At 37.9% G+C, this 13,748-nt stretch overlaps 2 protein-coding genes across 2 annotated transcripts in view; both read right to left on the reverse strand.

Annotated features, from left to right (window-relative positions):
- Positions 1–13,748, reverse strand: part of LOC108115713 — a 42,798-nt gene that overhangs the window by 25,809 nt on the left and 3,241 nt on the right. The window lies entirely within an intron of this gene.
- LOC108118347 (poly [ADP-ribose] polymerase-like) overlaps positions 11,104–13,748 on the reverse strand; it is a 172,339-nt gene continuing 169,694 nt past the window's right edge. The window contains exon 6 of the mRNA XM_041817873.1: positions 11,104–12,590. Within this exon, the coding sequence (XP_041673807.1) occupies positions 11,300–12,590 (1,291 nt within the window). The 3' untranslated portion in view covers positions 11,104–11,299. The remainder of the gene's footprint in view (positions 12,591–13,748) is intronic.

Here is a 13,748-nt window from a genome sequence, read left to right on the forward strand (position 1 = left end):
ATTGGGTAAACTCCAGAGTTCGCTTGTGTAATTCCGGTAGCTTGGAGACTTTTACGCTCAGATCCAGAGAATTCAGACAAAATGCTTTCCAATTTCTATATTTCGGGTATAGGTCATAGGAGTCTAAGATCATTACATTACGTTTGGTGTGTTTTGTGTCTTTGGAAAGCATTTTTCAATAATATAATAATATAATAATAATAAATTTTCATTAAATTTTTATACGATTGCAACTTAAAAACTGTAACTTTTCATTAAAACGATTAAAAATAAATTTCCACACCTCCGCGCACAAGCAGATATTAGCACACACTTGATTGTTGGGGTGAGTTCGCAGCTCCGCGCACAAGCAGACCCGAACGCACACTTTAGGGTAGGGGTCAGTTCCCAGGTGGACTCGCCCAAGAGATAGCAAAGGGTCATTACTTTCAGAAATCCATTGGAGCGAGGATCTTATAGAATTCCTGACTCAGGCGCAGGCATACATACCGAGTATCCGTGCATATAAGTATTTAAAATTTTAAAATCAATTCAGCTAAACATAAAACTGATGTATTATAATCAGCCTATGTCCTATGTTCTTGCTACTAGAAATATCTTAGAAACATGTTCTCAGAAAACAATTACTGCAACGTTACTTGTATCCCTTTTCTCCTTACTTACTGAAATCTAAAAAATCTGAAATTTGAATAAACAACTTGAAACATTGACTTATACTTGACTATGCACTTTACAATTTTATTATAGTGCGTCCATGAACGTATATCAATTCTCCATATCGTTACATTTCATTACTTCTTTGAACAGGTGCACTGAATTTAAAAGCTATAATTTATGGGTTTATGATTTCTGTGCCAGAATCCATACTGACTAAAAGGGCCTGCGGGATGGTGAAGGGGAATCCTAATCACAGGAGACTACTGTTAATGGGTTTCGGGGTGGGGGAAACCATGTTTTAATCACTAATGTGTGTCCTTTTTATCTATGTGTTGGAATGGATCTTCCTCATCGGTTCCACATGTCATGTTTCCCACTCAACCATACACACGCACACACGTAGTCAGAGGCTTACACATTTTATTACTTCTTTGAACACGTGCACTGATTTTAAAAACTATAATTTATGGGTTTATGATTTCTGTGCCAGAGGCCATACTGACTAAAAGGGTGAGGGGAATCCTTATCACAGGAGACGACGGATAATGGGTTTCGGGGTGGGGGAAACCATGTTGTTATCACTAATGTGACAGTTTAATAGCCCATAAATCTGTGCCAGAACTATCGAAAACTAACTACTTCGTGAAACTGGACTATTGCGTTTATTCTTGGTTGTATTTCTAGTTTTTAATAGTAAGTAAATTTATAAACAAACCTGAGTTTTGTAATTTAAAAAGTTGAACTACATTATATTTTAGGAATCCGAATTCATTAATAATTTATTTATATTTTTAGTTTATCATTAAAAATGTGGATTTATATGTGCTTTAATATTTATAATTAAATTTCATAACGAACAAGTACTGAAGATTATTAACCTGCGCAACATCATACACTATGTACTCATTATATAATAAATTCGACTTAAAATTTGCATTAGTAACTGATTTTCCAAATGGTATCTCGACTCCATCTTTTCTCACATAACTCTTTTTCGGATCTGGCATCGTGCGTCCCTGACCAAAGCAACTATGTTTGTCCTTTGGTAGGGAAACTGCTGGTAGAAAAGGTATCCAGAGTATCAAAAATATCCAGAATATCCAGAAGATCCGGCTCGAAGGACCAAAATGTTGTAGTGGGGCGGTGTTGCCGCAAAAAGATGCCTCTTGATCGCAGATAAGATGGTGGCGGAAGTCGGGGGAGTCGTGGAGAGACCCGTCAGCTTTATTCACTTCATACAGAAAAACTGACTAAACTTAGCTTAGCATAAGAAAAAAGACGATCGCCGACGGCCGACCGCTGCAGTTGGACCCGAGAGAGCGAGAGTGCAAGATTGTGCAGAGAGGGGAGAGGGCGGATGCGCTCTTCAGCGTGGATGCGCTCTTCGGCGCGGATGCGCTCTTCAGCGTGGAAGAGCGGCGGCACAATGGCCCCTCACCTAAACATTCCAAGTTACTTTTAGAATGAGCTGCACCCCTAAATAAACCTGTTAAATGGCAATGATCCCTAACACTATCTTTTAATAATATTTTTTTACTAATATGACAATTAAATGAATCCTGAAATTCAAACTCGTCTTCAGGAGTCATTATGATTGGTTTAAAATTGTGCAAGAGAGTCTATAACATTTGATCATGCGTTACTACCTGTGTTTATTACAAATTTATCTAGCTTAGAATCAAAGCCCCACTTAATATTTTATAATAAGCATAAGCTATAGGTATATGAGAGTTTAAATTGAATAATTTTGGGCTTACTTCAATATTTCTGGGCTCAAGTACACATTCAAAGCCGTCGTACACGATGAACGGAACCTCAAGCTGCTTGTGGTATTGGGTAAACTCCAGAGTTCGCTTGTGTAATTCCGGTAGCTTGGAGACTTTTACGCTCAGATCCAGAGAATTCAGACAAAATGCTTTCCAATTTCTATATTTCGGGTATAGGTCATAGGAGTCCAAGATCATTACTTTACGTTTGGTGTGTTTGGTGTCATTGGAAAGCATTTTTCAATAATATAATAATATAATAATAATAAACTTTCATTAAATTTTTATACGATTGCAACTTAAAAACTGCAACTTTTCATTAAAACGATTAAAAATAAATTTCCACACCTCCGCGCACAAGCAGATATTAGCACACACTTGAGTGTTGGGGTGAGTTCGCAGCTCCGCGCACAAGCAGAACAACGCCAAGCATTGTCCTACGGTTAGCAAGGGAAGGTAAGTTTATTAGTAATAATCTGCTTTTATAGGAGGGAAGATGTAAGTTTGCATCCCAATTTTGGCCACGAAGAGCAAATAAGGGAAAGCTTTTTTGAATTGATTCTATACGGTGATGGTGGACCGCGTACTGGGGGTCCAGACGCAAGATCCATACTCTAAGATCGGACGAACGAGAGAGACAAATAAAGTTTTGGTTACGTAAGGGTCATTAAATTCTTTCGACCATCTTTTTATTAAACCTAACACACCTCTGGCTTTGTTAACCATGGAAAATATGTGGTCGGAAAATGTAAGTTTGGCATCCAATAGGACACCTAAGTCGTCTACTAGCTTAATTCTATCTAGGCTTAGAGCGACTGAAGGTCATTACTTTACACTTAGAGCCGTTAAGATTTAGTAAGTTTGCAGAGCACCAAAATTGAAAGTTGTTAAGGTCAGATTGTAGTTTTTCTCTGGTAGCACGCATCATTATATTGAATACAAAGTTTCACATCATCTGCGTACATTAAAATAAAAGAATTTCTTAAAGCGATTGGAAGGTCATGAATAATGTGAAAAAATAGCGGACCTAAATGGCTTCCCTGAGGGACACCGGATGAAGCATAAATAGGACCAGACAAGACATCTTTAAATAAAACACGTTGCGTTCTACCAGTCAGATAACTTTCAACCCACTAAAGAAGATCGCATGGGAATCCGATTAAGTCAAGTTTATGAACTAAAAGTGAGTGATTTACAGAGTCAAATGCTTTACTAAAAGTCAGTGTAGATGACATCTGTCTGAAGACTTTTTCGGAACCCAGTAATGACATAAGAGGTAAATTCAAGTAAGTTTGTAGTTGTAGACCGTCGAGTCATAAAACCATGTTGATATGGAGATATTACTGATCTACACTGGTGTTGCAAATGGGGCACAATAATTTTCTCAAAGAGTTTAGGAATTGCTGATAATTTAGAGATACCTCTATAATTACCAGCATCCGAAGTTTTCCCTTTCTTGTGTAAAGGATTGATGAAAGATTCCTTCCAAATAGGGGGAAACGAAGTCGTTTCCAGCGAGAGGTTAAACAGTTTGAGAAGAGGATTGCAAATGGAAGACGCGCAGTACCTAAGCACACAGCCGGGAACGCCGTCGGGGCCCGGAGAGTAGGTCGGCTTAATACTCTGAAGATCCTTAAGAATACAACTCTTAGATAGAAAAGGTCGCGTGACGAGGTTCGATTGTGGAACACCGTAGACATAAGGCTGCCTAGCGGTTGTCGAAGGTGAATATGTGGTTTGAAAAACTTGGCAAACATATCGGCTATTGCCTGATCACTTCTCGCCGTTGAGTTTTCAAACGTTAGTGCTGAAGGAAACGTTTAAGGTCTACGCTTAGTCTTAACGAAATTATAAAACTGTTTCGGATCCTGTGAAAATTGGGTCCTACAACGAGCTAAATAATTTGTATAACACTGAGCGTTAAGCACGGTAAAATTTTACCGAGCAATTAAGTATTGAGAGTAACTAAGCGGAGTTCTAGTTTTAAGGTATTTGTTCTGAAGCCTGAACTTTATATTTTTTAAGGTGCTTAAGCCCTTGGTATACCAAGGAGGGTTATCCGTTCTGGACGGGTACCTCATCGGAACACATATATCAAAAATTAGGTTTAATGCATGGTAGAATATGTTTAAAGCTGAAGTCATATCATTGCATGCGTAGAGACCAGTCAAAATCAGAGATAAGAATATTAAGTTTAAGAAAGTCTGACATGCTAAAACATCGAACCTTTTTGACAGCCCTAGTAGGCTCAGTCGTTTGGAGTGGTCCAACATCGATCGCCAGCTCCAGAGTGGGATGATAAAGATCTTCCGGGCATGTAACCCTAGATATATATACGGAGTCCGAATCTGAGATTAAGCATAGATCGAGTAACCGACCTAAAGAGTTTTTAACATGGTTAATTTGTTCCAGGGTCATGTCTAACATACCTGCAATAAAATCATTATGTGAGGAAGGTGTTAAAGCTAAACTATTTTCATTTTTTGACCAGTTAATTTGTGGTATGTTAAAATCACCCAGAACCACTAACATCTGATAATAACGTAAAAACCTTAATGTCGGCTTTCGTTCTGGCTTGTATGTATGCCAATACGTCTGACTCAGACGTATCCTCGGAAAGCCGGGAAACAAATATATGTTTCTCATGTGGGATTACCTTTAGGGGCTTTGGTGTAGCAGAATCTAATCCTGCACCGCCAGTGCATGCCGATAGTCCGGGCACGAAATTCTCCTGCAGTGGATCGGGTGGGTTCATGTTAATGGAGATTGGAACCAGGACCCTTGAAGCAGACAAACTATCTAACGATTTCCTAGGAGAATGAGAGAACAATTTAAGTAAATTGAGAGTTTAAACAAAAGAAACAAAAGCTACACAGTTTAGTTCACTGCGCGGAAGGCAAACGGCTGAAGGTTTTATTTATACAAAGAAATTCGTATCGGTTTAAGCGTATATTCGTAAATAGCCAGCAAAGTTAACGAGAGTAGAAAAAAACACGTCCGTTCGCTTCGGAAGAGAATCTTCTTCTTGGGTTTATGATTTCTGTGCCAGAATCCATACTGACTAAAAGGGCCTGCGGGATGGTGAAGGGGAATCCTAATCACAGGAGACGACTGAAACCATGTTTTAATCACTAATGTGTGTCCTTTTTATCTATGTGTTGGAATGGATCTTCCTCATCGGTTCCACATGTCATGTTTCCCACTCAACCATACACACGCACACACGTAGTCAGAGGCTTACATATATAGAAATTGACAGTGTGTTTTGAGAAAATTCAACCCCTTAAGACGTTCCCAATCCTCCTAATTAGGACCAGGAATACATTTCAATATTCTTAACTTACGGATAGCGGGGGTCGGAAAACTAATCATGACACAATAGCCACATTTTATTACTTCTTTGAACACGTGCACTGATTTTAAAAACTATAATTTATGGGTTTATGATTTCTGTGCCAGAAGCCATACTGACTAAAAGGGGGAGGGGGAATCCTTATCACAGGAGACGACGGATAATGGGTTTCGGGGTGGGGGAAACCATGTTGTTGTGACAGTTTAATAGCCCATAAATCTGTGCCAGAACTAGCGAAAACTAACTACTTCGTGAAACTGGACTATTGCGTTTATTCCTGGTTGTATTTCTAGTTTTTAATAGTAAGTAATTTTATAAACAAACCTGAGTTTTGTAATTTAAAAAGATGAACTACATTATATTTTAGGAATCCGAATTCATTAATAATTTATTTATTTTTTTAGTTTATCATTAAAAATGTGGATTTATATGTGCTTTAATATTCATTAAGGGTCATTAAATTCTTTCGACCATCTTTTTATTAAACCTAACACACCTCTGGCTTTGTTAACCATGGAAAATATGTGGTCGGAAAATGTAAGTTTGGCATCCAATAGGACACCTAAGTCGTCTACTAGCTTAATTCTATCTAGGCTTAGAGCGACTGAAGGTCATTACTTTACACTTAGAGCCGTTAAGATTTAGTAAGTTTGCAGAGCACCAAAATTGAAAGTTGTTAAGGTCAGATTGTAGTTTTCTCTGGTAGCACGCATCATTATATTGAATACAAAGTTTCACATCATCTGCGTACATTAAAATAAAAGAATTTCTTAAAGCGATTGGAAGGTCATGAATAATGTGAAAAATAGCGGACCTAAATGGCTTCCCTGAGGGACACCGGATGAAGCATAAATAGGACCAGACAAGACATCTTTAAATAAAACACGTTGCGTTCTACCAGTCAGATAACTTTCAACCCACTAAAGAAGATCGCATGGGAATCCGATTAAGTCAAGTTTATGAACTAAAAGTGAGTGATTTACAGAGTCAAATGCTTTACTAAAGTCAGTGTAGATGACATCTGTCTGAAGACTTTTTCGGAACCCAGTAATGACATAAGAGGTAAATTCAAGTAAGTTTGTAGTTGTAGACCGTCGAGTCATAAAACCATGTTGATATGGAGATATTACTGATCTACACTGGTGTTGCAAATGGGGCACAATAATTTTCTCAAAGAGTTTAGGAATTGCTGATAATTTAGAGATACCTCTATAATTACCAGCATCCGAAGTTTTCCCTTTCTTGTGTAAAGGATTGATGAAAGATTCCTTCCAAATAGGGGGAAACGAAGTCGTTTCCAGCGAGAGGTTAAACAGTTTGAGAAGAGGATTGCAAATGGAAGACGCGCAGTACCTAAGCACACAGCCGGGAACGCCGTCGGGGCCCGGAGAGTAGGTCGGCTTAATACTCTGAAGATCCTTAAGAATACAACTCTTAGATAGAAAAGGTCGCGTGACGAGGTTCGATTGTGGAACACCGTAGACATAAGGCTGCCTAGCGGTTGTCGAAGGTGAATATGTGGTTTGAAAAACTTGGCAAACATATCGGCTATTGCCTGATCACTTCTCGCCGTTGAGTTTTCAAACGTTAGTGCTGAAGGAAACGTTTAAGGTCTACGCTTAGTCTTAACGAAATTATAAAACTGTTTCGGATCCTGTGAAAATTGGGTCCTACAACGAGCTAAATAATTTGTATAACACTGAGCGTTAAGCACGGTAAAAATTTTACCGAGCAATTAAGTATTGAGAGTAACTAAGCGGAGTTCTAGTTTTAAGGTATTTGTTCTGAAGCCTGAACTTTATATTTTTTAAGGTGCTTAAGCCCTTGGTATACCAAGGAGGGTTATCCGTTCTGGACGGGTACCTCATCGGAACACATATATCAAAAATTAGGTTTAATGCATGGTAGAATATGTTTAAAGCTGAAGTCATATCATTGCATGCGTAGAGACCAGTCAAAATCAGAGATAAGAATATTAAGTTTAAGAAAGTCTGACATGCTAAAACATCGAACCTTTTTGACAGCCCTAGTAGGCTCAGTCGTTTGGAGTGGTCCAACATCGATCGCCAGCTCCAGAGTGGGATGATAAAGATCTTCCGGGCATGTAACCCTAGATATATATACGGAGTCCGAATCTGAGATTAAGCATAGATCGAGTAACCGACCTAAAGAGTTTTTAACATGGTTAATTTGTTCCAGGGTCATGTCTAACATACCTGCAATAAAATCATTATGTGAGGAAGGTGTTAAAGCTAAACTATTTTCATTTTTTGACCAGTTAATTTGTGGTATGTTAAAATCACCCAGAACCACTAACATCTGATAATAACGTAAAAACCTTAATGTCGGCTTTCGTTCTGGCTTGTATGTATGCCAATACGTCTGACTCAGACGTATCCTCGGAAAGCCGGGAAACAAATATATGTTTCTCATGTGGGATTACCTTTAGGGGCTTTGGTGTAGCAGAATCTAATCCTGCACCGCCAGTGCATGCCGATAGTCCGGGCACGAAATTCTCCTGCAGTGTATCGGGTGGGTTCATGTTAATGGAGATTGGAACCAGGACCCTTGAAGCAGACAAACTATCTAACGATTTCCTAGGAGAATGAGAGAACAATTTAAGTAAATTGAGAGTTTAAACAAAAGAAACAAAAGCTACACAGTTTAGTTCACTGCGCGGAAGGCAAACGGCTGAAGGTTTTATTTATACAAAGAAATTCGTATCGGTTTAAGCGTATATTCGTAAATAGCCAGCAAAGTTAACGAGAGTAGAAAAAAACACGTCCGTTCGCTTCGGAAGAGAATCTTCTTCTTGGGTTTATGATTTCTGTGCCAGAATCCATACTGACTAAAAGGGCCTGCGGGATGGTGAAGGGGAATCCTAATCACAGGAGACGACTGAAACCATGTTTTAATCACTAATGTGTGTCCTTTTTATCTATGTGTTGGAATGGATCTTCCTCATCGGTTCCACATGTCATGTTTCCCACTCAACCATACACACGCACACACGTAGTCAGAGGCTTACATATATAGAAATTGACAGTGTGTTTTGAGAAAATTCAACCCCTTAAGACGTTCCCAATCCTCCTAATTAGGACCAGGAATACATTTCAATATTCTTAACTTACGGATAGCGGGGGTCGGAAAACTAATCATGACACAATAGCCACATTTTATTACTTCTTTGAACACGTGCACTGATTTTAAAAACTATAATTTATGGGTTTATGATTTCTGTGCCAGAAGCCATACTGACTAAAAGGGGGAGGGGGAATCCTTATCACAGGAGACGACGGATAATGGGTTTCGGGGTGGGGGAAACCATGTTGTTGTGACAGTTTAATAGCCCATAAATCTGTGCCAGAACTAGCGAAAACTAACTACTTCGTGAAACTGGACTATTGCGTTTATTCCTGGTTGTATTTCTAGTTTTTAATAGTAAGTAATTTTATAAACAAACCTGAGTTTTGTAATTTAAAAAGATGAACTACATTATATTTTAGGAATCCGAATTCATTAATAATTTATTTATTTTTTTAGTTTATCATTAAAAATGTGGATTTATATGTGCTTTAATATTTATAATTAAATTTCATAAAGAACAAGTACTGAAGATTAACCTGCGCAACATCATATACTATGTACTCATTATATAATAAATTCGACTTAAAATTTGCATTAGTAACTGATTTTCCAAATGGTATCTCGACTCCATCTTTTCTCACATAACTCTTTTTCGGATCTGGCATCGTGCGTCCCTGACCAAAGCAACTATGTTTGTCCTTTGGTAGTTTTGTGACATATTCTGCTTCAGTGCATTCCAACATATCACCCAATACAACTTCAGAATGAAGCATTAATCCAGTTGAGTTTTCTTCACTTGTACAACAATAATTTGATGATTTCGATACCATATCAGCATAAATAAAATACATGCCTTTTCCAAACATATACCCGTTCGGTGGGGCTTCTGGAGGAGCTATTTTTAAGCCGTGGGATAATATTCCAGTATAATTAGTTAAACGAGATCCGTTCCATTTATAACGCCTTACTTCCCCTTTGCGAGCCACTTTAAACACATCCACAATTTCTAAATCGTAAGAGCCATGGGTAATAGCATGAGTATTTTTAACATACTTGCTTAGAATAAAATACTCTTCACTATTTTTGTTGATTGGATCTAACTGAACTCCAAAGTTGTGAGAAATTAATGTATAAAACCTATTTGTTGCATCAATAAGACTTGCAATAGTGGATCTGGATTCTATCAACTTAAAAAGTTCAGTTACCACACTATATGCAGATTGAATCTGGTGTGCACTAAGCTTTTCTTTGTTCGGTCAGATATGTTTTTTGTTTTTTAAAGAGAGGAGAGGGCACACTGATCAGCTCTTCTGATTTGATCGAGTTCTGTGCATGGACAGCAACATCATATTTTACACAGACCCATCCTACTCCGCCATCCTCTAGAGCAGCACACTTCTGATAGCCTATGCTCACGCAGTTGGCTCCGATGCATCCTACAGACACAAGCTCGTCCTTCACTTGGGAGAGGATGTCGCCATGTCGCCATCAATCTTGCTTCTCCAGTAAAGAGTTTAAAGAAATGTTGCCGATCTTCAAATTGGTTAAGCGCTGGTACTCCACAAGCACCTTAAATGACCAGGAATTACAATGATATTACTTACTCTACTTTCGCTTCCCTCGAGTATCAAAATGGAAAAGTAAGACATATAACATCCGGACTAACAGCTTAACAGAAAGTGAGCAGTTTACTATCTATCGCAACAAAGTGTATAACTTCTTAAACAGAGCTAATAGCGAAACCGATTTAGCCATGTCCGTCAGTACCTCTGCCCGTATGAACACTGAGACCTGAGGAACTATAAGAGATACACCTGACTCGGTAACTATAAGTGATTGGAAGTTAGTGTTAAGCATGCTGTTTCAAATAGTTCTACCAAAGCTTATTTATTTTCTTGTCTTGGAAACTATTAAAGCTAGAAAGTTAGAATCAAGCAATCCGTTTCCAGAGATTCCACCGCAGCTTATAGCACACGACCACGAGAACTGTATTGTCAATAAAATTTAAATTGATTTTTTTTAGTTGACTTTATATTACCGTTTTTAATATCTATGGATTTGCCAACAAACTTTTAAGCCTGAATATTATTTTACAGTTTATTAAAAAATTGTGGGTATGAGGCCCACATGGGCAATGACACCACAATCATTTCTTACAAAAGGGAGCGTTAGTAAAATTATTCACGGCGTCAATTACTGACAGCATAATTTTTATTTTAAAATTGGATAAAAAGTAACGGGTATCTTATAGTCGCGGAACTGGACTATTGCGTTTATTCTTGGTTGTATTTCTAGTTTTTAAGCGTAAGTAAATTTATAAACAAACCTGAGTTTTGTAGTTTAAGCAGTTGAACTACATTATATTTTAGGAATCCAAATTCATTAATAATTTATTTATTCTTTAGTTTATAATTAAAAATGTGGATTTATATGTGCTTTAATATTTATAATTAAATTTCATAACAAACAAGTACTGAAGATTAACCTGCGCAACATCATATACTATGTACTCATTATATAATAAAGTCGACTTAAAATTTGCATTAGTAACTGATTTTCCAAATGGTATCTCGACTCCATCTTTTCTCACATAACTCATTTTCGGATCTGGCATCGTGCGTCCTTGACCAAAGCAACTATGTTTGTCCTTTGGTAGTTTTGTGACATACTCTGCTTCAGTACATTCCAACATATCACCCAATGCAACTTCAGAAAGAAGCATTAATCCAGTTGAGTTTTTTTGACTTGTACAACAATAATTTGCTGATTTCGATACCATATCAGCAAAATAAATGCCTTTTCCAAACATATAACCGGTCGGTGGGGCTTCTGGAGGAGCTATTTTTAAGCCGTGGGATAATATTCCAATATAATTAGTTAAACGAGATCCGTGCCATAATAATTTTCTATTATGTAGCTTCTTAAAAGGTTTATAACGCCTTGCTTCTCCTTGGCGAGCCACTTTAAACACATCCACAATTTCTAAATCGTAAGAGCCATGGGTAGAAGCATGAGTATTTTTAACATACTTGCTAAGAATAGAATACTCTTCACTATTTTTATTTAATGGATCTAACTGAGTTTTTAACTCTGCATAATGCTTGTCCAAAGGATTAATCTTATCAGCTGCATCTTCCCTTTGGATTAAGCTGCATGCTATCTCGATCTCAGCTAACGAATCAAGCATTTGTCGCAAGTCTTCAATTTGTTTATGTGTTTTAATTAATTTTGGAGATTGAACCCCAAAGTTGTGAGGAATTAATGTATAAAACCTATTTGTTGCGTCAATAAGACTTGCAACAGTGGATCTGGATTCTATCAACTTAAAAAGTTCAGTTACCACACTATATGCAGATTGAATCTGGTGTGCACTAAGCTTTCCCAAAGGCATTTTGTCCATATCAATATGAAATTCCAACAAGGTTCTTTTCATTAAGTCTACATCAAACATTAATCTTATTAAATTTTGCAAAGATTCCTCCAACTTAGATTCGATGGAATTTTCGCATTGGTTCAACATCTCGGGACTATCATCATACTGAATTTCTATGGGGTACATGCGACCAGTAATTTTAACGAAATGTTGACGATTTTCAAATTCATTTCCAGTTTTATCAGCATATACTTCTTTAAATTTCCTTTTGGCCAAGTCACTCGAGCAAAACTCTTCAACTTTTGAGCTTCCAATACTAGTTCCTATTCGACCCCAAGAACGGAAGATCCAATATCTGAAATTAAAATTTGTAAAAACGATTACATATAAAATAAATAATTTGTATAATAATTGTTCGGTCGGATATGTTTTTTGTTGTGTAAAGAGAGAAGCGGGTCCTAATAAAGCATTTTCGCTAACACGTATTCGTCCGTCGCTCTCCCTTTCGTGTTCTGTGTCGTAGCATATAAGCGAAATCAAACTCCCTTTCGACTGCACTTATCGTGCCTTATCGTTCGATTTCAATCGCCAAGCATTTAAAGTAAATAAAAAACCTGCAAATTACAAGATTTCATATTGAATTTTCATGTGTGTATCTTGATTGTTTAAAATTATTTTATTTAGTATTTTATTGGTAGGAAAAGGTTTCCGATTTATATTTACGAGACAATGTTCAATGTTACAATTACTTCACTATGTAGTCAGAAACCATGCGCTGGTGGTACCGGTTGGGCAAGATGGCGAAACATACTATCCTCGGGGTGCAGCTCTGCGAAACTGTACACAGTACCCTTTGAGATCCCCTGGCAAACGATTGCAAGGTTAGGTACGGCCAAGACGCTTGCATATGACGGCTGACCAACCCCAACCTCACTAAATGGGATCAGTACGTTCCATTATAGCACTGCTCCAAATTCTACTCTAGCTCGCCGATCCTCTCCAAGAACTTGCCGAATGGGCTGATGACGTCGGTGACGTCGCCTTGGTCGCTATCTTGAACCGTCCCCGCACTTGGTTGCGGGACTAATAAGCTGGCATCCTGTTCCTGCGTCACTGTCTCCTGCCCATTGTTCAGACGAAATAACATCTTAAATATTATATTATATATTATATTATATTAATTTTAATTCACAAGCTTCACAACTAAGTCAAACGTCTAAAACTCACCACGACCGCCATCTTACAAGTTTCAAAGGTGCCCATTACGCCATCAGGGCACAACACCGAACTGTGATAACATCGAACGACAACACCGAATTTTCTAAAACATCGAAACTAGTTTTGCCAGGAAGCAGAACTGAATATTGGCCAGATTCCAGCCGAGAGTATTGCTGTTGAAATAGCTGCTCGCATAGAGCATCCTCCTTCGAAATTTAGAATCTTCGATTTTGACTCCGACTGAGTTCAGGGTTCCTGAATTGAGGAAACTGAAGATGAGCGCGTAGAAGCTCCT

The sequence above is a fragment of the Drosophila eugracilis genome, unplaced genomic scaffold (genome assembly GCF_018153835.1).
Source record: "Drosophila eugracilis isolate 14026-0451.02 unplaced genomic scaffold, ASM1815383v1 contig_2029, whole genome shotgun sequence".
Classification (NCBI taxonomy): domain Eukaryota; kingdom Metazoa; phylum Arthropoda; class Insecta; order Diptera; family Drosophilidae; genus Drosophila; species Drosophila eugracilis.